The 24,023-nt window shown below is 58.5% G+C and overlaps 1 protein-coding gene and 1 long non-coding RNA gene across 2 annotated transcripts in view; one reads left to right on the top strand and one right to left on the bottom strand.

Annotated features, from left to right (window-relative positions):
- Positions 1-661: 661 nt before the first annotated feature.
- DNAH17 (dynein axonemal heavy chain 17) overlaps positions 662-24,023 on the top strand; it is a gene marked incomplete at its 5' end in the record, with an annotated part of 102,851 nt that continues 79,489 nt past the window's right edge. Inside the window, 18 exons of the mRNA XM_081270948.1 lie at positions 662-1,006; positions 2,140-2,333; positions 2,723-2,915; positions 3,110-3,209; positions 3,467-3,552; positions 3,741-3,866; positions 4,418-4,570; positions 4,659-4,745; positions 6,474-6,641; positions 7,098-7,214; positions 12,083-12,348; positions 13,016-13,211; positions 15,218-15,364; positions 20,396-20,504; positions 21,027-21,130; positions 21,770-21,910; positions 22,991-23,134; positions 23,339-23,521. Coding sequence (XP_081127074.1) covers positions 662-1,006; positions 2,140-2,333; positions 2,723-2,915; positions 3,110-3,209; positions 3,467-3,552; positions 3,741-3,866; positions 4,418-4,570; positions 4,659-4,745; positions 6,474-6,641; positions 7,098-7,214; positions 12,083-12,348; positions 13,016-13,211; positions 15,218-15,364; positions 20,396-20,504; positions 21,027-21,130; positions 21,770-21,910; positions 22,991-23,134; positions 23,339-23,521 — 2,859 coding nt within the window. The remainder of the gene's footprint in view (positions 1,007-2,139; positions 2,334-2,722; positions 2,916-3,109; positions 3,210-3,466; positions 3,553-3,740; positions 3,867-4,417; positions 4,571-4,658; positions 4,746-6,473; positions 6,642-7,097; positions 7,215-12,082; positions 12,349-13,015; positions 13,212-15,217; positions 15,365-20,395; positions 20,505-21,026; positions 21,131-21,769; positions 21,911-22,990; positions 23,135-23,338; positions 23,522-24,023) is intronic.
- Positions 20,922-24,023, bottom strand: part of LOC308635983 — a 59,777-nt gene continuing 56,675 nt past the window's right edge. The window contains exon 4 of the long non-coding RNA XR_014019315.1: positions 20,922-21,070. This is a non-coding gene — a long non-coding RNA (uncharacterized lncRNA). The remainder of the gene's footprint in view (positions 21,071-24,023) is intronic.

The raw sequence follows: 24,023 nt of genomic DNA, 5'->3' as shown, positions 1-24,023 counted from the left end.
GGCCCTGGATGTCTCACCATTGGGCCTCCGGTGGGTTCTTTAAGGAGCTCCCTCACCCCGATTCTCTAGTACCCTCTTAAAGGAAGAGCCACAGGGGAGTCACCCCTGGGCATCTGAACCGTAGCTCCAGGGTCCAAAGGGACAGGGTGCAGAACAGGGCACAGCTGGGCCCACGGTGGCTGGGGTCCAATGGGGACAGTTGGACTCCGCACCCCGCATGTGGTCTGCCGCCCCTCCCCCTCTGCTTCTCACATGCACTGGGGTGAGGTGTCCTTTGTCCCTTCTTTGGGCCCTTTCTATCACCTTCTGTCCTCTCCTCTCCCAGTGCCTTCAGAATGTCTGGGGAGGTCACCTCCTCTGTCTTCCTCCAGTGTTCTCTGTCTTTCTTAACCAACTAACTTGATGGCCACAAGTGACTCAAGCACACACTACTCCATTGGTGACACCCCACAGCAGGGCCAGGGCCGGTGTCCAGCCACAGCACCCAGACACCACTTCCTGGCCCGTCCCCCACCACAGCCCATCCACAGCTAAACAAGGCTCCGTGGGCTGGTGGGAGAACTCCGCCGGCCCAGCGAGGGGAGGGCAATGGGGGCCTGGGAGCGCATCTGACACCTGTCTGTTCACCGCGCAGAGGCCAGAGGTGTGAGCCAGGACCAAGATGACCATTACACCCGACGTCAGATTCGAGTACTTGGAGGAAATCGCCTCCCTCATCCTCAAGTTCAAGCCAGACAAGTGGAGCAAGCTGATCGGAGCCGAGGAGAACTTGGCCTTGTTCACAGAGTTCTTTGAAAAGCCGGAAGTCACTGTGCTGGTGTTGACGCTCAATGCCACCGGCATGATCATCCCCTGCCTGGGCTTCCCAGAGTCCCTCAAGACCAAGGGGGTTTACTTTATCAAGACGAAGCCAGGGAGCATCAATAAGCTCAACTACAAGACGAACCTGCTCTATGGGGACATAAGCCCTCTGCCCGTGGACCAGCTGATCGCGGTGGTAGAAGAGGTGCGTGTGTCCAGGAGGCTGGGAGGGGCTGGGTTCCACGCTCAGGAGGGACAGTCTGTCCCTCACACTCACAGTGAGGAGCCCAGAGACACTGCGGCCGCACCTGGAAACTGGTCAGAAATGCAGACTGACCTGCATCCTAACAGGACTGGGTGGTGCAGTCTGAGAAGCCCTGCCCACCACCTGGTTCTCCAGGCCACGTTAGAGTCTGCCAGACACCTAGAGTGGGCCACCAAGTACCAGCAGGAAGGTCTCCCCCATTCTGAGTTAGGAGGGTGGGCGGGCATTTTCTGTACCCCTCTGCCGCCATCCTGCAGCCTCCCTGGCCCTGTCAGCAGGTGCAGTATGGCACAGGACATGCCTGGGGGTCAGACCTGCCACAGTCATTGCAGAATGAGAACCAGGGTCCCACCTTGTGTACACTCAAGGGAAAATAAGATGCCCAGTGGCCACTCAGCAGGGCCCAGAACAAGGTGATGGACAGGGCTTCCCAGCCTCGAGTCCAAGAGTCGTGAGCACAGTAGGCCCAACGGGAGTGCACGGTCCCTGTCCCAGGCAGCAGGGCCAGCGCATGGCGCACCTGGGTTGGGCCTCAGCAGGCCACGCTCCACCGTGGTCCTGAAGACTGGCGTTCTGAGGGGCAGAGCTGGCTGATGGCTCCTGACACCTTCTGGCATGTAGATGCCACCTCTGCCCTATTTCTCACGGTCATCCTTCTCTGCCTGCCTCCGTCCCCATCTCCTCTTGTGAGGACACCAGTCCTCTTACCTTAGGGCCCACCCTGCCGACCTCATTTTACCCCTAATTACCTCTTTAAAGGCCCCTATATCCAGCTACGGTCACATCCCAAAGTGCTAGGGGTGGGACTCTGCCTTAGACTTGGGCACACAGCTCAGCCCGTCTCTGCAATTCTGGACGACATGGAACAGTGCTTTGGGCAAGATGCTACCATTTCAAGGTGGGCCTCCCTTTTTGGAGGTGGCTTTGCCACAGGAAAGACAAGGCAGTTGGGCTGTCACTGCCAAGTGACCATGGCCCCCGCTGCCTGGTGTGGAGGAGGACTCCGTCTCCCCAGGGCTGAGGCCCAGCCTCCTGGGGCAGCTGGGGTGAACGACAGCAGCTTTTCTGTGTAGGTCCTCTACTCTCTGCTCAACCAGAGCGAGAACATGGAAGGCTGGCCGCGGGTGGTCTCCGAAGACATCGTGAAGCAAGTCCACAAGCTCAAGAACGAGATGTTTGTGATGGGCGGCAAGATCAAAGGGAAGACCCTGCTGCCCATCCCAGAGAACCTGGAGAACCTGGACGGCACTCTGGAGTCCATGGAGAGGTAATGGCCGGATGGAAGGCACCTGAGCTGGGGCAAGGGAAGCGCTTCGTGGCAAGTGCGTTTTGTGTTTTGCAGCTGTTGAAATACCCAAGGACAGGAGGGCACCTTGGGTGGCACCAAGTTGGGTAGATGGCACAGGGCAGGGAAGGAAGAGCACAGGAGTCCCTGGGATTCCGACTCCAGCCACCCCCCACCCCTTCACACACTGTGGCTCCCCAGTGCCATCCGCACACTCACGTGAACGAAGCCTCAGCGTCCACACGGCCGGGAGCCAGCGTGCTGAGGGACAGGAAGAGGCAGCAGGGGGGTTCGGAGGTGGATGCTCGGCTAGGTGGAGGCTGTGGCAGGTGTGTGGCCGGAAGAGCATGGTCCTCCCTTGTGCCTGGCAGGATCCCCTCCTCCCCGGACAACTCCCTCCTGCACGCCATTGAAACCATTATCATCGACTGGTCCCACCAGATCCGGGACGTGCTGAGCAAGGACTCGGCCCAGGCCCTCCTGGACGGGCTGAACCCCCTGCCCCAGGTTGAGTTCCAGTTCTGGGACGCCCGGCTGATGAACCTCAAGTGCATCCATGAGCAGGTAGGGCCTCTGCTCGGCTGCGATGGCCCAGTCCCTGCTGGGCGGCTCGGCCCGGTGCTCAGCCCCTCAGAGCTGACTGCCAGAGTCTCCCAAGACCTGCACAAGCTCCCCCTCTCCAGCCGCCTCAAGTCGGGCTGCCCTCATTTTAGGGTCTGCAAATTCACTTGAGGGGCCCGAATCTTGTGTCCTTTCAGCTCAACAGGCCCAAAGTGAACAAAATAGTGGAGATCCTGGAGAAGGGCCAAAGCTGCTACTGGCCGGCCCTGCAAAATGTCTACATGAACGTCACCGAAGGTGAGCCCGGGACACCTCCCGTGAGTTCCCCGAGGAAGCCATCTGTGCCTCCTGGGAGGGGCTGGGACAGGTCCCTTGCCCACCAACTCCAGAGGGCATACATCTCCCCCACAAGCCGCTTTCCTGGCCCCCTCCTTCCAAGAATGATCCTGTTTCTTGAAGGAACAGGTCTCAGGAAGCCCAGCCATTTTGGCACGGTGCCATTTTGACGGGATCCCCCCGCCCCCATGACCAGAGCTTGTTCCTGTTCCACTCAGGGCTGAAGGAAGCCAACGACATCGTTCTCTACCTGAAGCCCCTGCGGATCTCGCTGGAGGAGATGGAACAGGCCGACTTCTCGGTGGTGTGTTGGCAGGGGAAGCTCACGCTGTGTGTGATGATGGGGGCTGTGTCCTGGGGGAGCAGGGGGCTGCAGGCTTCTCTCTGTCACAGATGTACAAGGTCCCCTGGGACCCTCCCCTGGGTGCCCAGTGCCAGCTGGGGCAGTATGACAAAGCCAGTCCCCGTGTGCCTGTGCCCGTCTCTCTCCAGCTCCCGAACTTCATTGCCAAGGTGCTGGACACCATCGCCTTCATCTGGGCCACCTCCGAGCACTACAACACGCCCTCCAGGGTCATCGTCATCCTGCGGGAGTTGTGCAACCAGATCATTGAGATGGTGAGCCTCGCCTGCCCGCCCGGCCAGGCCTGGCCCCCTTCCTCTCTGTTCCCCAGCCACTGAGAAAGGGCCGGGATGTTGGCTTGAGCATCCTGAGGGTGGGTCCTTCTGGTGGCCACCTAGAGGTCTCCCAGAGCCTGGGAATTATGTTACCCACTCCACTGCAGGAGGAGACTCACCCAGGGAGCCTGCACCCCAAGACCCAGGCACTTTCCTGTGTCCCTCAACACACGCCCTTAGTCATCAGTGCTGGGTTGAAGGCTGCAGCCCTAGGCTGCCTGTGTGCATGCAAATCAGCCTGCAGTCCTCGCTCCTGGAGGGTCCCTAATCATCTGTGACCCAAATCCATTTTGACTGCAGCTTTGGCACAGGCTGAGGGGACAAGTATGGGAAGCCACTCAGTCCCCTGAAAATGGCTCAGCAGTTGGCATTTGGGTGGCGCCAAGTACCCAAGCAACAGTCCCCCGTCAGAAGAAGCAGACCCCCGGCCTCGTGGGGATGGCTCCTCATCCTGAGCGTCTCTCCAGGAGTCTGTCTTCTGTTCTGTCCAGACGCGGACCTTCCTGAGCCCCGAGGAGGTCCTGAAGGGCTTGCAGGGCGAGATCGAGGAGGTCCTGAGTGGCATCTCACTGTCTGTGCACGTCCTGAAGCAGGTCTTCCAGGCCTACGACTTCTGCTGCACCAACATGAAGCTCTTCTTCAAGGTACCGCCCGCACCCCGGCAGGCAGTCGGGTAGGTGGGCTTCTGAAGCAAACACGGCTTCTCTCTCTCTCTCTCCTTCCCCCCCAAAGAACAAGGACCCCGTCCCCTGGGAGTTCCCATCTTCCCTCGTGTTCTCCAGAATGAACTCTTTCTTCCACCGCATCCAAACCATTGAGGTAAAAATGAAGCTTTGTTCCACCTCACCTCGACTTCCCACATGGCCTTTCTAGAATGACCCCTAGGGTGGCTCAGTGGTGGAGCACCTGCCTAATGTGGGGGGGCCTGGCTTCCACCCCCAGAATTGCAAAAATAAAAAATAGGATATCCAGAAAAGTCTGCCAGTAAGGGAAATACAAGGGAAGACCAGTTGTCTGTGTCCTGGGGAAAGGAGAAACTCAGTCTTGGGGGCAGCTGGATCTGTCTGCCAAGGTCAGAAATGACCCACTGGGTTGCTTCTGCCCTTAGTTCACTCCGCGAGCAGGTAGCTACAAGTTGAATGGCCACTCACAGTCAGGCAGCCTGGAGGACAAGGGCAGGTAGTGACTAAATTATCACAAAGGAAGACTTGAGAGGCCCTGGTGGACCCACAGAGTGACACACAGCAGATTAGAACCTAAAAGTGGGTCAGGATGGCTTTCCCTGGGGAAAGAGGGGAGAGGGTCCAGATGGAGGGGTGAGGAGGCTTGGCTGTCTGCCATCTTCTGCATGGCTGATTTTTTTTTAACTGTGCACATGTGACTCAAAAAATGGGGAAGGCAGTAATCCTGGAACCACTCAGCGTTAACTATAGGATTTTAGGAAAGAGCTGACCTTTCTCAGCCACGCCTCTGGGAGGCAGAGCGGGGAAGCCCCCTTAGAGCGCGGGACGGAAATCCCCGTGTGTTCATTCAGATCTGGCCGGGTGGCTGTGGGTTCCTATGTCGTAGATTCTGAATCAGGATGAAGGCTCTGGGGGGAGGAGATCTTGGGAGTGGGGCAGAGGGCTTCACTGTCCACACCAGTCGGGCCAGCCTCACCTTGTCCTCCATGTTGACTGTTGAAGCCTGAGAGCAGGTGACATGGCTGTTTCTCTGCTCACCTGGGTTCCCTGTGGCCCTGTGGTTGGTGCATCCTAGGCCTCTTGGGGTCAAGCGCGGCCCCAGCAACCTGCAGCACCCCCAGGGGAGTGACGCCAACCCCACAGGAGCATCTGCGTTCTAAACCCTGCCTGGCCCTGGGCTTGGCACCTGGGTGTCCTTTAGGGACCTTGGGGACCTCTTTTAGGAAACAAGAACATCACACGCAGAAGCACCAGCCAACAGGTTAGGGTTAGGGTTAGGGTTAGGGTGGGTGAGATGCAAAGCAGAGAGCAGACAGGGAACCAGACTCAGGAAGGACACAGGCTGCGGGGAAGGGCAGGTGCGGAGGCCTCGGGAAGGGGCAGGTCCACAGACAGAAGTCCGCAGAGGAAGAGGGATGTGCACACCTGCCAGGGCCACCTGCTGCTGCTCAGTGTGGACGGTTCCAGAGAGCAGAGAACCTCAGCGGGCGGAGCCTCAGGAGCCACCCAGGCTGGGCAGACGGAGGTCTCTGAACAGTGCTGTTTACTGAGTGACGTATTCCACCAGCAATGGTCAGGACCAGACCCCAGACTTCACCTCCCCCTGCTTGTCCGCATTCCTAACACGCAGACGATGCGCAGACCCCTTTCTTCCGACTCTCTCTCTCCCTCTCTCTCTCTCTCTGTTCCAGAAACAGCTTCAAAGCCCATCACACAGGTGGACACAGGCCCCGATGGTCTTGTCACCAGGGTGTTTTGGTCCCTGGCCCTCCTTGCTAGGGTCAGAGTGAGCTTAGTAACAGGACCCTTGAGTTCAGCTGGAGATGGAGGACCAAGCTCATGGGGGCTTCCCTCTCTCCACCAGGATCTCTATAAAACTGCCATCGAGTTTCTGAAGCTGGAGAAGATCGAGCTCGGGGGCGTGCGGGGGAACACCCTGGGGAGCATGGTGACTCAGATTTACGACGAGGTCTTTGAGCTGGTGAAGGTTTTTGCAGAGTGCAAATACGATCCCTTGGACCCTGGAGACTCAGTAAGTCCTCAGGCAGGGACTGGTGCGCTTGGGCCCAAGGAGCAGAAAGGTGTGTGAAGGAAGCAGGCCACCTGTAGTCCACCACCTTAAAAGTTGTCAAGGAACTGGGCACGGTGGCACACATCTCTAGTCCCACCTACTCAGGCTGAGGCAGGAAGAGTGAGCTTCAAGGCCAGCCAGAGCAAATCAGTGAGACCCTATCTCAAATAAACTTAAAAAAAAAAAAAGCTGGGGATATGGGTCCGAGGCAGCGCACAAGTCTAGGATGTAGGAGGCCCTGGGTTCAGTGCCCAGTACTGTCCCCAAAAAAGAAAAAGATGTTACACAAACCACACAAGGAGCAGACCCACACTAAGGGGCATCCTGGCTTGGACTTCACCCCGAGACCTTCTCACCAGGGGGAGGCTCCACCCACTGCCCTGCCTCACGAGCCGACTACCCACCATTGTCTTCTAGAGTTTTGACAATGATTACGCCGACTTTGAGACGAAAATTCAAGATCTGGACAGGAGGCTGGCCACGATCTTCTGCCAAGCGTTTGACGACTGCAGCTCCATTGAGTCCTCTGCGAAGGTGAGTGAGGAGCTGGGCGCAGCCCACTGTGAGTCCCATATGGGCCGCATCAGCCAGCAGGACAGAGGCGCAGCCAGACCCCTTCCTTCAGCTGGGCACGCAAGGAGCCCAGGCTCAGGGCTGATCTGAGGCTGATCTGCTGCCTCCAGAGAAAGGCAGTGTGACGGGGAGGGAGGGGTACCCAGCACCAAGCCGCATGTCCGAAGGTGAGGCCTGCGTCTGGCTCTGCCTGCCCAGGGCTGCTAACGTCTACAGAGCATCTTTTGTGGGGATATTATCTGCCTCAGGCAGGTGGGTCTTGGGTAGTTCTTTAGTCTCGAGAATGGCCGATTCTGGAACCGACTTGAGGTCACCGAGTCACCCCAGACCTGTGACTCTAACAAAACGTGACGGTTTTGATGTTTGCTCTTGAAGGCCTGTGGTCTGGTTTCCCCCACGTCCAGTCTCTGTCCCTCTCTCCGTGTGTTTGAAGGGTTAATTCAGATCTATGCTCAGGGGGCTCATTTGTCTTCCTCTGCTCTCTGTCATGGAGAAGAGTTTTCTCCAGGAGAGGGTCCCCAGGGGTTCCCAGCCAGAGTTCCCTCACCCCCATGTCCCCTTCGGGGGCCTCCACTGAGGACTGGTGGCATCCTTGATACACATGAAGAGAAGAATTTCAATACCTCTCAGCAGAGGTTCATTTAGAAAAGCCAGGAATACTCACTGGAGGGAGGATGTGGCCACTTCAGAGTAAGGACTTGCTTTGGGGGTTCCCAGCTCCTCTTCTGAAGGAAACTTGGCAAGGTGTCACTTGTGGGGTGACACTGCCTGGGGATCTCGAGGTGGTTTCTGGAGGTCTGGTCAGTCTCAGAATCCTCAGGCTCTCGTGCCTTCTCTATCTGAGCAGCAGATGGCACTGGAAAGCCCCCTAAATCATAGATTCCTCAAAACATCACTCTGCTCTTTGCTGGAGCTCCATATTGGAGGGCTGATTAACACTGCACAAGGTAGATTCCCTAAGTCTGGGCCTGACAGGCCTGGGAGGGCCACAGCTCTGAGCTTGGCTGCGTGGGCTCCCAGGACCGGCCATCTTTCTGGGGCATGTCAGGGCTGGCTTCCTGGAGCTAGGCTGGGGACCCAGGAAGCCCCCTGCCCCTGACTGAGCACAAACATCTCGCCAGGATGTGCCTTTGTCTTTTAACCATCCTTTGTAAAGATGCAGATGCGTGGGCATTTGCAGCTCTGCAAATACAATGACCAATGAAGTCTTGGATTGTTGGCACCCCAAGCAAAATACCACTGAGTGCAAATCAGTGCTGTCTCATGCTGTGGTCAAAGAAAAAAAATTAAAATCACAGTAAGGCAGACTTCACTGGGGCCCATAGCAATGGCTACAGGGACCCCTGCAACAGGATCTGACAGTGGGGGACAGAAATTGGGTCAACCCTGAAGACAGTGTGGGTGAGTGGAACCCACAGCCCAGGAGCAGGAGGGGTCAGGAGATGAAAGCTACTAAGAGAAGGAACATCGTGGGAAAGGGACTCTGCCTGAATCACCTGAGCAGGATTCCTGCTAAAGCCAGGCCTGGGGACCAGACCCCACCTGGGGTCAGGTGGAGGATGCGGAGCCTGATGGGATGTCCAGGGTGGGGGCTGCTCGCTCACCACACACGGAGTCTAGCTAACGCTGCTGTCACAGGGACGCGCACACGTGACCTAGGAGGGGCTTCAGGAGCCACCAGAGAATCTTGATCACTGTGCCGCGTCCTGGGACTCTCCCTAGAGTGCTCCTCCTGTCCTTCCTTCCCTCCGAACACCACCTGGCCCCTCCCTCCTCCTCCTCCACCGGGCTGCTTCCTCCCTATCACTGGCGGAGGCTGAGAGCCGGCTTCCCTTCTTGGGGCACCCCCACCCCCGCCACTCTGTTCTGTTGTGTGTTGACGTCCTTCTGGGATCTTGACCTCCCAAGCAGGGTAGGACGACTGTCCCCTGCTGAAGGCGTGTGATTGAGGGTCACTTAGGACCAAGCCTGGCACACAACAGCAGCCTTTGCTATGTGACCCAGGGGCTGCAGCTGGGGGAGGTGGCTCACTCCAGCGTAGAGCTTTGCTGTGCAGCCGCATCAGGTTACTAACCCAGAGGTTCCAAGTTGGTCCTTTAACGTGGAGAGCCCGAGGTCGGGGTCTCCAAAACAAAAGGGCAAGGAGGAGAGCGCAGGATTGAGCCGGCCAGGCGGCTGGCACGTCCCCTCTTATAGTAGTTATTCCCCAGTGTACAGGGGAGGAAACAGGCTCAGGGAATAGGAAAAAAAAAAAATCCCCCCCCCCCCCGTGAGCTTTGCCAGCAACGCAGACTCGACATCTTTGTGTCTTTCCACAACATTGGAATTTATTGAATAACGATGATTCACAAGCTACGTGGCTTTCACCGGGTTTAATTCGCCGAGTCCTCGCAGTTCCCTGGTATCGAGACCACAGCGACCACACATTCTGTTAGCCCACTCCAATCTCAGTTCCTCTGTCTGCAACACGCACGTCACACGTCCCACTTTACACAAGGATACAGCAGATGCAGAAGGACTGGGCAAGTGTTCACAGTGGCCACGGTGTTGATGACAGGTGCCAAAGAGTCGCTGCGGCTGGCCAGAGGAGGCGAACCCAGCCTGAGAACTCCAGAGGCATGGGGAGGACCGGCCACTCCAGCACGGCCAGGGCCAAGGCCAGGGCTGGGGGAGCAGGCAGGGTGGACCAGGTCACTCAGGACATGACTAAGCTGCAGTCCTGGGGACAGTCAGGAGTCCTGGGGATCTGGGGATGCGTTCACCAGGTGATCTGAAGGATGACAGGTTGGCACATGCCAACCTCAGTGCCACGTCTTAGGTGCCCCTTCTTCTGTGTCCTAGGTGAGGGGCTGCATCACCGGGTGGTCTGGTTTGTTTGATAGGCTCACGGGCCTTGTTTCCCTGATGTGGCTTTGATACAGCCATGCGCCCATGTGCTTCTGATTTGGTACTTTGACGGGGCAATGAACTTGTTTCGGTTTGTGCCTTCTGGTTGCGCTGGGCAGCTGGAGTTATGTCCAATACCTGGTGGCTACCTACTTGCCCCGACAAGTTTCCAAGCCCTTCCGCTTGGAAAGGGAGTCCCATGGAGTGACTCATGGCAAACTGTTGCTTTGTAACGTGGGGTAACCAAGGGCTAGGCCCTGCTGATCTGCACAACGCGGAGTGACTCGGAGCAGGGCACCGCCGGCTCCCCTCACACAGCCAGGACAGGATACTGTCTTGGATGGGAGTCTCTCGGGCCCCAAAGGCACCCGGAGATTTCTCCCCCATAAATGTGGTTTAGAACCAGAGGAGCAACAGATAGGGAGGACCATCTGGGTGGGGGCTGAGCCCTGCCCTGGGCGTTTTTCCTGGGGTGGGCAGGTGGGGAGGAAGGGAGGGCCACCTTTATGAGCAACACCCAGGAGTCCTGGCCTTCTCTGTGTGGAGCAGGTGGTCTCGGAAGCAGCCAGGTGCCTAGATGTGTTCCTGGAACCACCGAGAGCTGTCCTTCCCCTGGGTCCTGGGGGAGGCGCCCGCCCTTTAGGGCCCAGACGCAGCTTCGTGCTCTCATAGGAAGTCACTGTCTAGTTCCACTTTATCATCGTGCTAGGTCAGAAAGGGGGAAGGAGAAAGGGTTCTGGGAGCCGCCTCGACCTCCAACTGTCCCCATGCATCGTACACAGAGCCTTCTCCTGCCCTTGACGGCCCCGTGCCCTGCCAGGGTGGGCCTGGGGTCCCCCACTCCAGCCCCTCCACTCCCCTGTGCCCGCGAGGCCTGGGTGCAGGTTCTCCTGTGAAGAACACCTGTGGGTGCAGTGACTCCTGGAAGGAAATAAGAGGGACTTCCCTCCCAGAAGCCAGAAGCCAAAAAAAAAAAAAAAAAAAAATCTGTGAGCACAAAAGAGAAGGAAGAGAAATGGGAAAATAAGGGGGTGGGGAAAAGCCACCGAGTGGCATTGACCCCGACTGTCACAGGTCGACTTCTTTAAAACGTGAAGGTGGTGCCCACCTGTGTCTGCAGGTGGCCGTGGAGAGCAGGGCCTGGCTGGCCTGAGTGTCCTCTCCTCCTCAGGAGCCGCGGCTGCTCCACTTGACTTTTTAAAGAGCCTGAAGGTCTTCCATTCAAAAGGACGTTGTTGGGGACAGTGGTGGTTATTTTTTTCAAGCCCAAATCTGGGACTGACTGGGACTCACACAGGCCTGCCTGCAGGGCCCCACTGGGTCCTTGGTGGCCGCTGGCAGCTGGGTGAGCCCAGAGAGTAGGGGCCCCTGTGTGCCATCTTTCTCCTGCTCTCTGGACCCTCCCCCCTTCACCGTCCCTCCCCCGCCTGCCACCATTGCTACTTTTCAGAGTGAAACCAATTTCCCGATGTTGATGTCGTTTTCCTTGCCTGAGCCTGGTCTTCCCAAGAGGAAGGACCCTTGAAAAAGCCTCTCTCCTCTGGCTGTCAGAGCAAGCCCGGTTAGAGGAGTGCAGGCCTGGGCCGCTGTGCGTTGTTGACCTGTGTTTTTAATTGTTCTCGTCTCCCTGCCCACACCCTTGTCCCCCTGGCCTGGGATGAGCTCTCCTGGGCCTCAGAGCCAGTAGGCACACTGGTCTATAAGCCGAGCACATTGGGGCTCCGCAAACAGAAACACGGGACCATGCAGGTGCCACAACCAGATGCAGAGAAATGTGCAAATGGATTTTTTGCTTGGACAAAGTACGTGTTTTCTTGATCATCAAGCTTGGCCCTGCCTATTTTTGTCAACAACCCTGGGCTGGGGACAGGGCTGGGGACAGGGCTGGGGACAGGGCAAGACGCGGGAACTCTGGAGAAGACGTGCTCTTGCTGTCTCCCCAGCTCCTGTACATGTGCGGCAGTCTCCTGGAGCGGCCCCTGATCCTGGCCGAGGTGGTGCCCAGGTACTCCACCATGCTGGAGATGTTTGATACCGAGCTGGACAACGCCAAGCTCTTGTACGATGCCCAGATGGCAGCCTCTGCAGAGGGCAACATCCCGCCCATCCACAAGAACATGCCCTCCGTGGCCGGGCAGCTCAAGTGGAGCCTGGGGCTGCAGGAGAGGCTGGAGGTGTCCATGAAGCACCTGAAGTACATCGACCACCCGTGAGTGCCAGCTGGCGAGGCCCCGGGCAGCCTCCACCGCAGGGGACAAGGCCCTTCCTGAGCCTACGCCATCCCAGGCTGCCCGCCCACCAGCCTTCACTGCCAAAGTTCCAGAGAGGCCCCTTCAGGCCTCCCCCCTCCCCAAAGGCCCTCCCAGGCTGGTCCTCACCCTTGACCACCAGCCTGGGGAGATTTCCAAGATGCCCAAACGGAACAGACTGAGGCTATTTCTGCCGTGGGCCAGGACAAAGCAGCCACCAAGCCAGGGCCACTTGCCCTTGGCAGAGGCCCTAAGGCTGGCTGCAGTGGGGTGACCGTAGGGTGGGGTACAGCTGGTTAGGAGCAGTCACCTGAGGACGGCTTTTCTCTGGTTAGGGAAGCGGTTATCCATCCAACCCTCGCCCTCCATGGTGATTGCCACCTGGGCTATCGTCGTCTTCCTGGACTTGGGGCTTCAGATGGGGGGCTGGCTCCCCGGGCTGGCTGTGACAGATTGTGGGTCCGAGTTCTGGTTGTATGCCGGGGTCTGGCCACTGTCCTCCTGAACATTCAGCCCATCAGCCTCGAAGAAGCAGGGGGCTGGCTGGTGCTTCAGCCGGAGGCTGGCAGAGACGAGCTGTCCCAGGGAAGCCTGGTGACTTCCAGCTCCACCCAACTCTGATTCCAGGGTCATGTCCAGCATGGAGACCAAGATGATCTACCAGAAATACGACGAGATGTTGGAGCTGCTGCACAGCTACCGCAAGAAGGTCTACAAGCAGTGGGTGGATAAGGTGGACGAGGACTGCCACTTCAACCTGGGCCAGCCGCTCATCCAGCGACATGCCACCACCGGCCTGCTCCAAGTCAACTTCAGCAAGGCGGTGGGTCCCGGGGCAGGCGGCGGGGAAGCCGTCACCCAGGAGCTAGGGGTCCAGCTGGGGGGACAGGAGGAGCCCAGGGCCCACTGTGGCTCTGAGGTGGCCCATCCCACCAACAGCGTTCATTTGTGAAGGTTGCTGTTGATGTCATTGGTGGTGGCCACTTTATTTCTGAAGCATTTTTAAGTATGTCCAGGATATATTTGAGATACGAGGCAAAACAGTAGTGTCCTTGAAAAGCCTTTCAAAAATGCCCCTCTTTAAAGCTTGGTCACTTTTCATTTGATCCCAAGAGGAAACATCAATTTGAAAATTTAACAAAAGGGTGGGGGGAGAGGTCACCCGAGTGAGCTGTCATCTGGTCAGCTTGGGTGTGCAGAGGACAGAAGCGGGGGCGCTGAGCTCCTGCAGGGGCCGCCTGGGGCCCGTCCTGTCGGGGTGAGTGGGTAATACCAGGGAGGCAGGGAAACTCCACTAACATTCGTTGGTTCTTTCATTCCACAAAGATTTACTAAGCACCTACTGTGTGCATGTGTTTGGGAAAATTAATAAACCAGAGAATCAAAGGTCTCTGCCCTGCCTTCCTGGAGCTTATCTGCAAGAAGCGAAGGGAACGTGGGGGAAGAGAGAGAGGGATTAGCACAAAGAGGCAGGGATACCACCCACGTGTCAACCGGTGACAGCAGGTGCACGGGTAGGACAGTGAAGAGGGTCCGCAGGGCTGGAGGAGGGGGCTGGGAAGAGGTACAGGAGGGCTGGGGGTGCAGGTTAGGTGTGGTCCAGGTCTGCCAGAGGTGCAGGGGCTGGCCAAGAGAGGTGCAGCCAAGGGCCTCTGAGCCAAGGGCCCAGCAAAGCTCAGAGGCAGGAGTGTGTCCGGCATGCTCTAGGACCAGCAAGGAGGCAGTGGGGTCGGGAAGAGTGGACAAAGGAGAGGCGGGTGGAGAAGAGGTGAGGGAGAAGCCTCAGGGGCCACTGAAAGATAGGGTGAGGTTTGAGCCAGATGGCAGAGAGGCTTGACCTGATTTATATCTGTGAAAGACCCCTCTCCACGAGGGCTGGCAGAGACTGGGAGTCCTCTGCTTCAATGCGGGTAGGACATGACAGCCCAGCCCGGAGGGTGGTGGCTTGGGCACATGGCAGCAAGGCAGGTGGTGAGGAGTGGCTAGATCCCACGGTGGTGCCCCGAGGTTCTGGAAGGTTGGATACAGAGTAGGAAGGAAGAGAGAAGTCAGGGCCACTGTTTGGGGCTGGGTGACCAGAGGATGGAAGGCCATCAGCTGACCTGGACCAGAAGGGGCAGGCAGAGCAGGCTGAGGGAAAGCTCGGCTGTTCTGTTTGGCACATTGAATTTGAGGTGTCAGACATTCAAGGGCAGATGTTGACAGGTGGGTCTGAGAGTCTGGAGGTGGGAGAGAAGCTGGGGTTGGAGACGTCCCTGTGGGGCTCATCGACACACGGATCGTATCTTAAGCCATGAGGTCAGATGAGACCAGATGAGAAGGACCACACTCTGGCTCTCCAACATGGACATCCCCAGATTTTCAAGAGAGTGATAAGAGTGACCAGGACAGTCTGGTGTCCTGGAAGCCATGGTGGAAGTGACCCACTGCTGGGAGGCCATGTGACATGGCGGATGGAATCAGCAGCATGGAGCTGTTATCCAGTCCTGATGGGGATGGCTTTGGGGGACAGAGCAGTAGTGGAAGGGTCACCCTGCTCTCCTGCATCAAATCCAGGTGGAAAGAGAAGGGGAAGGATCCTAGAGGACCCAGGTGAAGCCCTCAACGAGGCCTTTCTCCAAACAGCCTGGGGTGGGCGAGGGGCAGGAAGAGGCCAGAGGGGGGAGGTGGGGATGTGTCAGCACGTCCTGGCAGGGACCCACGGTTAGGGTGAAGTCATCCTGACCTGCGAGCCAACTCGGCCTCCCACCAACGCCCCCGGGGCCCCTCTGCTCCCGCTGCGTCCAGCTTCCCTGCTAACATGGTCTTTCATCTTCATTTGCCATTTAGTTGGTGGCCGTCCTGAGAGAAGTCAAGTATTTGAATTTCCAGCAGCAAAAAGAGATTCCAGGCAGCGCGGAGCACCTCTTCTCTGAAAACGAGACCTTCCGGAAGTTCGTGGGGAACCTGGAGCTCATCGTGGGCTGGTACAATGAGGTAGGCTGCGACCTCGTGTGCTTTTCCTGCCAAGTCTCGGCTTTGGTTGAGAACAAGCAGGGGGTGAGCTCTGGACGCAGAAGAGAACAAACCGTGTGTCTTAACAACCACGCGTGGTTCCAGCCCTCACGGTCATGTGTGCAAGGACGGTGGGGACCCGGAACAGCTGGTGACGGATGCAGTCCCTCCGCTGGGCTTCGGCACGCCTGCGCAGTTCATCCGAGAGGCTTTCCTCTCCCAAACATCTCCTGGATAACGTGAAGGCCACGTACTTCCATTCCTCTCTTGAGTTGGGGGAGGAAGGGGCTTCTGGAACCCAGGCTGGGACTGTCGGTCTCCCGGGGCTTTGGCCAGCAGGGAGGTGCCTGGACACGTGGCCAGTCCACCTGTAGCTCTGTGTTCAAGAATTCCTGGACCCCTGATGTCAGACCTGGGTCCCTGGCACACAGTCACAAAGAGGCTGCCATTGTGGTAGTCGGTAGGCTTGCAGACAGTGCCTCCTGGTGACAGGGCTGTGACAAGGCTGTTTGCTCAGAGCACCTTCCTCCTGGCAGAAGGACCAGAGGGATTCAGAGGGAGCCTGGGAGGCCTGGGGGTGGGGCACAGAGCAACACGCCTGTCTTTGTCCTGGGCACCCCCTCTCTTAGAGACCCCAACCGCAGGGTGGCAAAGGGACATTATGGTTTGGATCTTAGCATCCCCTGCTCATCCATGGGCTACACCCCCAGCCCATGGCACTATGGGGGTGGGGGTGGGGGTGGGGGGAACGGAACCTTCAGGAGGTGGGGCCCATGGGAAGGAAGCTGGGTCACGGAGTGTGCCCTTGAAGCAGTGGGCGTGGGACCCAGCCTCTTGCTCTCTCCCTTCGCTTCTTGCTACGAGGTGAGCAGCTTCCTGCCTCACTACAGGCCCAAAGTAGCTAGGTCAACCCAGGGCTGCAACCCTAGGAGCCATAAGCTGGAATAACCTTTCCTCTGAGCCCAGTGGCCCACACCGGTAATCCCAGCAGCCCAGGAGGCTGAGGCAGGAAGATCCCAAGTTCAGGGCCAGCCTCAGCAACATAGGGAAACCCTGTTCCAGAATTAAAACTCAGGAGGGCTGGGGATGTAGCCCATGGCTGAGCACCCCTGGGTTCAATTCCCAGTCCCACAAAATAACAATAATAATAACAACAACAATAATAGATATTCTTTAGTTGGTTTTTTCCCAGGCATCTTGTCACCATGAGGCACAGCTAACACAGGTGCCCCCTGGGACCCCAGGTTTGACCCCCGCCCCCACAGCAGACGGCCAGGTGCAAACTCAGTGTGGGTTTGCTGTCGCTGCTGTAGCTCAGCACCATGAACCAGGTGGCTTGAAACAGCACAGGCCCCTGGTCAGGAGTCCACAGCCTGTACCTTCTGCAGGAGTCAAGGTGCTGGCCAGAGGTGGCTCTGGAGACTGTGTGAGTCCCTGGCTTCTCCAGCACTGAAGGGCGGCCACGTTGCTTGGCCAGTGTCCCCTGGGAGGGTTCTCCTGAGAGCAGGGGCAATGGGACAGGGAGCTGGACCTGAGATTCATGGCAAGGGATTGTCTCCTGTTGTGACAGAGGCCAGGAACTCCCCACTCCTGCTCTCTGCGAGCTGTGAGCCCGGAAGGCCAGTGTGGTGATTCAGTGTGAGCCCAGAGCCTGAGAGAGGGGGCAGGTGATGTCCATCCTGCCCAACATCAGGAGAGCAGAGGCCATGTCACAGATGAGCAGAGAGCCAGGAAAAGGGGGCAGAGCCCACCACCCTGCACCCACCACTCAGGCCTTCACGAAGTTAGATGAGGCCCACCTGCTGGGGAGGACCCCTGCTTCTTGAGTCCTCCACTCAAACGCTCATCCCATCCTGAAGTGGCCGGATGCAGTGTTAATCTGGGCCTCCCCTACACACAGCTCGGCGAGTGACAGGTAAACTGACCGTGACAGCCATGTCCTAGCTTCAAGGCTCTGCATTCCAGCTCTGCTCCCCTGTCATGGGCCTCCTCCTTAGCTCTCCTGCCTCCCTCCCGAGAGTGCATATGGCGCCGACAGCCCAGCCCCCCACAGGCTCCCTGCAATTCCTCTCCCGCCATGCAAGGCCACAGCTCCAGGACTCCCAGGGACTGGGGCTGGGCATCACGGGGAGCCGTCATTTAGGATCCCACACACCTCACCACGAAGGAGCAAGACAGATGCCCTCCCTTGGGTCCCTGGGGATCTGGAGTGAGTCCCAGAGAGCAATGTGTCTGTGCGTGCTGGGGCCCAGGGAGGGGAGAGGCAAGCCCCCATCCTGTCACCTGGGAGGCACGCAGGAGCAGAGAAGGAAGGGACGAGAGGAACCGGTGCCCAGGAGAGGGGGCGCTCGCGTGGACTTCGGCCCCAGCCCCCTCTCTGTGGCCACTTCCTGTCCCACCCTGTGGGGTCCCTTGCTAAGCCTCGCCTGAGCCATAACAACAAATGGAGTGGTGCCACATGTCTGTGTGACAGAGAAGTGGCAACAGTGACATCGTGAGATAAAGGATGTCTCTCCCAAGGGGACTCACTGACAAAATGCCACGTGGAGGAGATGGAGGCCACAGACCACCAGGTTTTGACGGTGCCCCCAATCCAGCACTGCGCCGGGTGCCCCAGAAACCAGGAAGGTGGAGGCTGAGGCTGGGAGCCGGGGAGCCACTCTCGCTGGGTGGCAGCGCCTTTGGGAGCAGCTGGGAAGCCCAGGGCAGAAGGAAGCTTGGCGGATGGCTGTCACAGAGAGTGGTCAAAATATCAGCCACCGTGAAACCGCCACAGAATGAACCATGGCCGAAAGGTGACCTGCCACGTGTTGAGCACAAAGCACGCTGATGTCAGCTCTTCAAGGTCAAGTGGGACGGACTGTCCTTGGGCGCTGTGGGCTGTGAAGGGAACAGCCCTGAATCCATGTTCGCCAGGACCATTCCCTGGGTTCTCTGGAGCAGCTCCCAGCCAAGGTGCAGAGAAAACAGAAGCCAAGGGGGCAGAGAAATGTTCCTGGCCCTCCCCCAGGGCCAGAGGTCTCCTACAGTGACCGTGTAATCAGGGAAATCAACAACAGTATTTAAAATAAAATAAAGAAACTGACCACCTGCTATTTTATTTCCAAATAGAGCCAGCCAAGCTCACGATGTCCAACCGGTCCACTGCAGGCCATGGGCCCCAGATTCTGTCTGATCAGCCAGCAGCCCCCCACCCTGGTCCAGGGCCAGTTATTGCAGGCCAGTGGTTGAATTCTGTATCAGGGCCCCTTCTTGAATGCCACACACAGAGCTGAGGCTACAAACCCTGGAGAGGTGTTAGCTGTCCCACACGGACGCATCTTCTCAGTGAGAGCTCGGCCGCTGTCCTTGCAGAGGGCAGTGGAGCTGGGCCCTGAAGGGTGGCCCCTGCTCGCAGTCCTGCTTTGCCACCCACAGACGCTCCTCTTAGCGCTGCCTGGTCTTCCACGGGGAACGGCCTTGAAGCTTTACTTCTCTGTCCTTACCCACCTGTTCTAAGAGTTCACGGCCTGAAAACATTAGGGACACCAAGGGGATCACCACTTAAAGTTCCACGTTTATGCAAAAAATTATTCTGAAAGGCAAACTGTCAGCGTTCGGTGTTTTGTTGTTTGCTCGTTTGGGAACCAGGGATTGAACCCAGGGGCACCAACCACTGAGCAACTTTCCCACCCCTCTTTATTTTTAACACAAAGCCTTGCTAAGTTGCTTAGGGCCTCCCTAAGTTGCTGAGGCTGGCCTCGAACTTGCGATCCTCCGGCCTTAACCTCCGGAGTTGTGGGGATCACAGGCGTGCTCCGCTGCGCCCTGCTGACTGTCCAGTTCTAACCCTGCGTGACCCCTCACTTCCCTCAGACCCACACGTGAAGCAAAATGCTGCAGGATGAAAGGCTATTCCAAAACTCAGGAGGCGCTGCTCATTTAAGGGAATGATCTGTAAGAACTGGGTACAGGATTGTAGCTCAGCAGTAGAGCGCTTCATTCGAGGCCCTGGGTTTGATCCTCAGCACCACATCCAAATAAATAAAATAAAGGTATTTGTCCAACTACAACTAAAAAATAAATATTTAATACAAAAAACAAAAGAACTGGGTTCAGCCTTCCTTTCCTTCCTTCCTTGTTCTGATTTTGTTTTGTGGATTTGGGGTTTCGCGTGTTCGGTAGTTTCTTGAGCAGGGCAGAGCCGAATCAAGACCACAGAACCCACCTGGCACGAACCCGGGTCTGCTAACTATGTGAGCAGCTTTTCTGCAGGTCCGGATCCCCTGTTCATAACCAGACTTAGACCCCCGAGAAGGGGGGTGGCGGTCAGAGCCCAGAAACGCTCCCGTCATCCACGTGCACTTCTCTGGATTTTTCTAAGACTCTGTTAAGCTTTGGTTGCAAAGTGTCCCCCAAAGCTCCTGTTCCTGCAGGAGTCCTCAGAGGGGGAGTGAATGGACTGTGAGGCTGCAGCCTAGTCGGTCCACCCTAGTTTGAATGGACTGGCTGGTGGTAACTGGGCAGCTGGGGTGTGGCTGGGGGGAGGCGGGTCCCCTGCAAGGGAGCATCTGCCCTGGGCCCTACCCCTCTCCCTGCTTCCTGACTCCGCCGTGAGCTGAGCAGCTTTCCTCTGCCCCTCCCCTCGCCTCAGGCCCGGAGCAGTGGAGTGGCCGGCCACCGACTGAGGCCGAGCCCCAGTTAAACCCTCCTTCCTCCCAGTTGTTGTTCTTGGTTGTTTTGGTCACACTGAGGCTCAGCTGCCTAGCCCAGACTTAAGCCAGTTACGCACAGTTAGGGCAGGCCAGCCTCTGGCGTCACACGGCAGGGCGCATCTCTTCCCACGGTGACGCAAATCCTTTGTCACCAAAATCACTGTAAAAACTGAAATCTCCTGAAGCATAAGTTACATATAATTCCCCCCAAACTACATGCTCGTGACCAGCTGGGTGTGGAGAAGCCCGAGTCCTCGACTTGTCTCTCCCTCACGGGGTCCAAGTCCCGCGCGGCTAGGAACAGGCCCTTGTCTTACAGATCAAGGCGACGGTGATGGACGTAGAGTACCCGCTCATCAAGTCAGAGCTGGAAGCCATCGACGACAGGCTGTCCATCGCTGAGACCACGCTGTTCTGGAACAGCGAAGGTACCCAGGCCACCCACTGCCCGGGCTCCACGTGGGTCCCGAGACACTCCAGGAGCGGCGCTGGCACCTCCTGGTCTCCTGCAGCAGCTGCAGCTGTGTCAGGCTGAGGTCCAGAGCCCAGGGTCACTCTACCCACTGCCCTGTCCCAAAGGGCCCAGGGGTGTCACTTACACGCAGAACTGGGCACAAGCCTCTTGGGGATTGTCGGGGGAGAGAGAATAAGCCCACCAACACGTCTCAGCCGGCTGCAGGCGGCCTGGAGATAGAGGAAGGGCTCACCTCTTCCCCGGCTGCTCCGCCAGCCCAGGCGGCTCTGTAAGGAGGCTCAGGTCCCTGGGGATTCTGCTCATGGCTGGAGGGGCCGGAGCCCAGGGCCGAGCTGCAACCCAGGAGTCCTAGGTTCTGGGGGGAAGGCAGTCGGCTGCTCTCCTCTGCCAAGTAGGAGACGGGCTTGGGGAGCCGGCCATGGCCCAGGGCCCCTGGAGAGCTGTTCCCATCACACTGCTGTCTGCTTGTCTTCAGACGTGTTCCAGTACATCCAAGAGATGCGGGAGATTCTTCACGACCTGCAGAACAGGATGCAGAGGGCGAAGCAGAACATTGAAGGGATTTCCCAGGCCATGAAGGTGAGCGGACCCGAGGGCAGGACCGGGGAAGGAGGCAGAACGTGTGCAGGGAGGCCCGGGGCCAGGGCCGCGTGCGGCAGAAAGCACAGGACCCTGCTGTGGAACGCCCTGGATGTGCAGCATGTCACCCTGGAACTGGATTCTGTTCCCAAGTGCTGAGCTCAGCACAGGGGTGAGGGCCGACGGTGCCGGCCTGGCACTAGAGAGAGGGATGGGACAGGCTCTGGCCCTCGGGAACAGGAGACGGCCCAGTACAGTGTCCGCAGCACTCCGCCTCCCGTGAGCCGCGGGCCGGACTCTCAGGACGTCCACCTCATCCCGTGGATGGCCATGGAGCTCAGCTCCCATTCCAAGTCTCCCGTGGTTGGTTTGCTGTGAGACTTGTTTTCTGTTACCACTCACCTCTGTCACTTCCTCCCCCATCAGACGGACCCACTGAGTCCTGGGCGAAAACCCCTGCCCACTGCCATGTTTGTGTTGGATTCAGTTATCACTTGGATGGAGTAGGCCCCCAGGGAACCTTGTCAGAAGTCAGGCCAGGGCCCCAAGTAGGTGCAGAGACCTGGGCTCCCCTGGAGCTGCCAAGGGGGGCAGAGTCACAGCCTCTCCAGGCCCTGCGCCCTCTCGCCCTCCCTGCAGGACTGGTCGGCCAACCCCCTGTTTGAGAGAAAGGACAACAAGAAAGAGGCCCTGCTGGACCTGGACGGGAGAGCCGTCAACCTGAACAAGCGCTACACGGCCGTCAAGGAGGCCGGCGCCAAGATCCAAGCCATGGTCACGGTGAGGGCGAGGTCCTGGGGAGCCACTGGCCTGCCCCTCACAGAGGGCGGGAGAGAAGGCAGAGGTGGAGAGCTCATCACACCCGCCGTCAGTGCCACCGCAGCCCTTCCCTTGTCCTTAACCTAAGACAGACTTTCCTTAGGACAGATGGCCTCGGGGCTCTGGGCTGGGAAGCCTGACTCTTGGTGTGTCCGCCCTCCTCTGTCCGGGGGATCGGAACCCATTCCCGCCCTGCACAGAATTGGCACAGGGAAGTGACCTCCCTTCTGCACCAGCCTGTTCTCCAGGGTCAGGCTGCATCCCCGGGTTTCCCATCTGTGAGGGTGGGCAGCAGAACAGGCACGAGGTGCTTCCAGCCAGCACAGTTAAAGCCATGTGAGGGGGTGACACAGGCACCACGGGACGCTCCGCCTGGGCACCAGGTGGGGGAGCCATGAAAACTGAGGCTTTGCATCAGCTGGAAAAGAGAATTCCCTCCTGGAGTTCCAGACAGTATCGGGGCAGCTTGGGGCTCCTCAGGGCAGTCTGCAGATGAACGGCGTGGGCTCTGATGCAGGCCACATGCAGACCCCCACCGGTCCCCTGGGAGGAGGGCCCGTGTGGCTCTTCTGGTGTCTCTTCCTCGTGGCTCTGAGGGCTGCTGCCCCAGGGAACGACTCAGCTGGACTGCCTGTCCTTCTGTCCGTCAACCCCAGCCCTGCCCACCCACCTCCCTCAGCTCCTGCTGACCCATGCACACGGCCAGGTCCGGGGTGTGGTGCTGGAGAGGACAGCCAACCCTGCTCTTCTCAAGTTGGGCCTCAAAGTGGATGCCGACCAAGGACAGAACCACTTAGAGTGGCCGTCTGTGCCACTGTGGGAATGAACAGATGGCTAGAGGGATGCCGGTGGGGGACAGGGGGGACACCCAGCAGAGACGGGTAGGGGGGTGCTCCAAGAGGGCCTTAGGGAGGGGGTGTCAAAGCTGATCCCTGACACCTGGCACAGTCAGGCACCTCAGAGACGCTGAGGACAAGGACGGAGGTGGCCCGGGGCGTCCTCTGAACTGACCCGTGAGCTGACACCAACACGCTGTTGCAGGAAAACACAGAGCTGTTCAGAGCAGACACGGCGAGCCAGCCCTGGAGGGACTACGTCTCCTGCATCGACACCAAGGTCCTGAGGGAATTCGAGCTCTTCATCCGCAAGTCTCTCAGCTACCTGATGCACAACATGGCCCTGGGTGTAAGTGGTCAGGGCAGGACCAGCCCGAGGCGTGGGTGTGCGAGGGTGTGCACACGCTCTCCCCACACAGCCTGCTCCTGCGGTGTTGGTCCCTGGACCTGCGCATGTCCCCTCCTGAGAAGGGCGTTCCCTCAGCCTCACCTCGGACAGTGCCAAGGACGGAGCTGGGAGAGCCACGGCCCTGACCGCGACCCCTTGTTTCAGGAGAGTGTGGCGCCCCTGTTTGAGATCCACATGGAGCTGAACGATGAAGGGCTGACCTTCACCCCGTCGCTGGAGGTGGGCTCTCAGCGGGGCTTCCTGGCGCTCATCGAGGGTCTGGTCACTGACATCTACAACGTGGCCAGACTCATCCCCCGGCTGGCCAAGGGCAAGGTGAACTACAAGGTCAGTCCTGGCTGACTGTGGCCTGCCCTCTCCCCGTGTGGGCAGCCCTTGCTCTGGGGTTTAGAATGGCGCCCCCAGCTCAGCACAGTGACAGCAGTGAGGAGGGGCTCCGGCTTTCTCTCCCTAGGGTCCCCAGGACTGCAAACTCTCTCTCCCTCTCTCTCTCCCTCCCTCCCCTGAATCTGTCCTTCCCCAGGGGCCTCTGGTCCCCCGGGTGTCACTCCCAGCCGGATGTGGGGAATGTGGTCTCCGCTGCTCGTGGGTCCACTCTGGGGATCGCCCCGCACTCGGGCATTTCCAGTCTGGTGTGTGCTGGTGTGTGTGAACGCGCGTGTGCGGTGAGTGGGGACACAGGAGGACAGCGCTGACTCCCGGGGAAGGTCTCGGGCACCTTCTACCACGTGCAGCTGAGAACTCTTCCCGACGGGCGGGAGGATCTTCCAGACCGAGTTGGGTTTGTCACTTCTGAGTCACAGAAAGGTGGCATGCCTGTCCCCCGTGA

This window comes from Spermophilus citellus (genome assembly GCF_964194105.1).
Source record: "Spermophilus citellus genome assembly, chromosome: 17".
Lineage (NCBI taxonomy): Eukaryota > Metazoa > Chordata > Mammalia > Rodentia > Sciuridae > Spermophilus > Spermophilus citellus.
The sequence above is the reverse complement of the archived record's forward strand: the minus strand, read 5'-3'. Positions and strand labels throughout refer to the sequence as shown.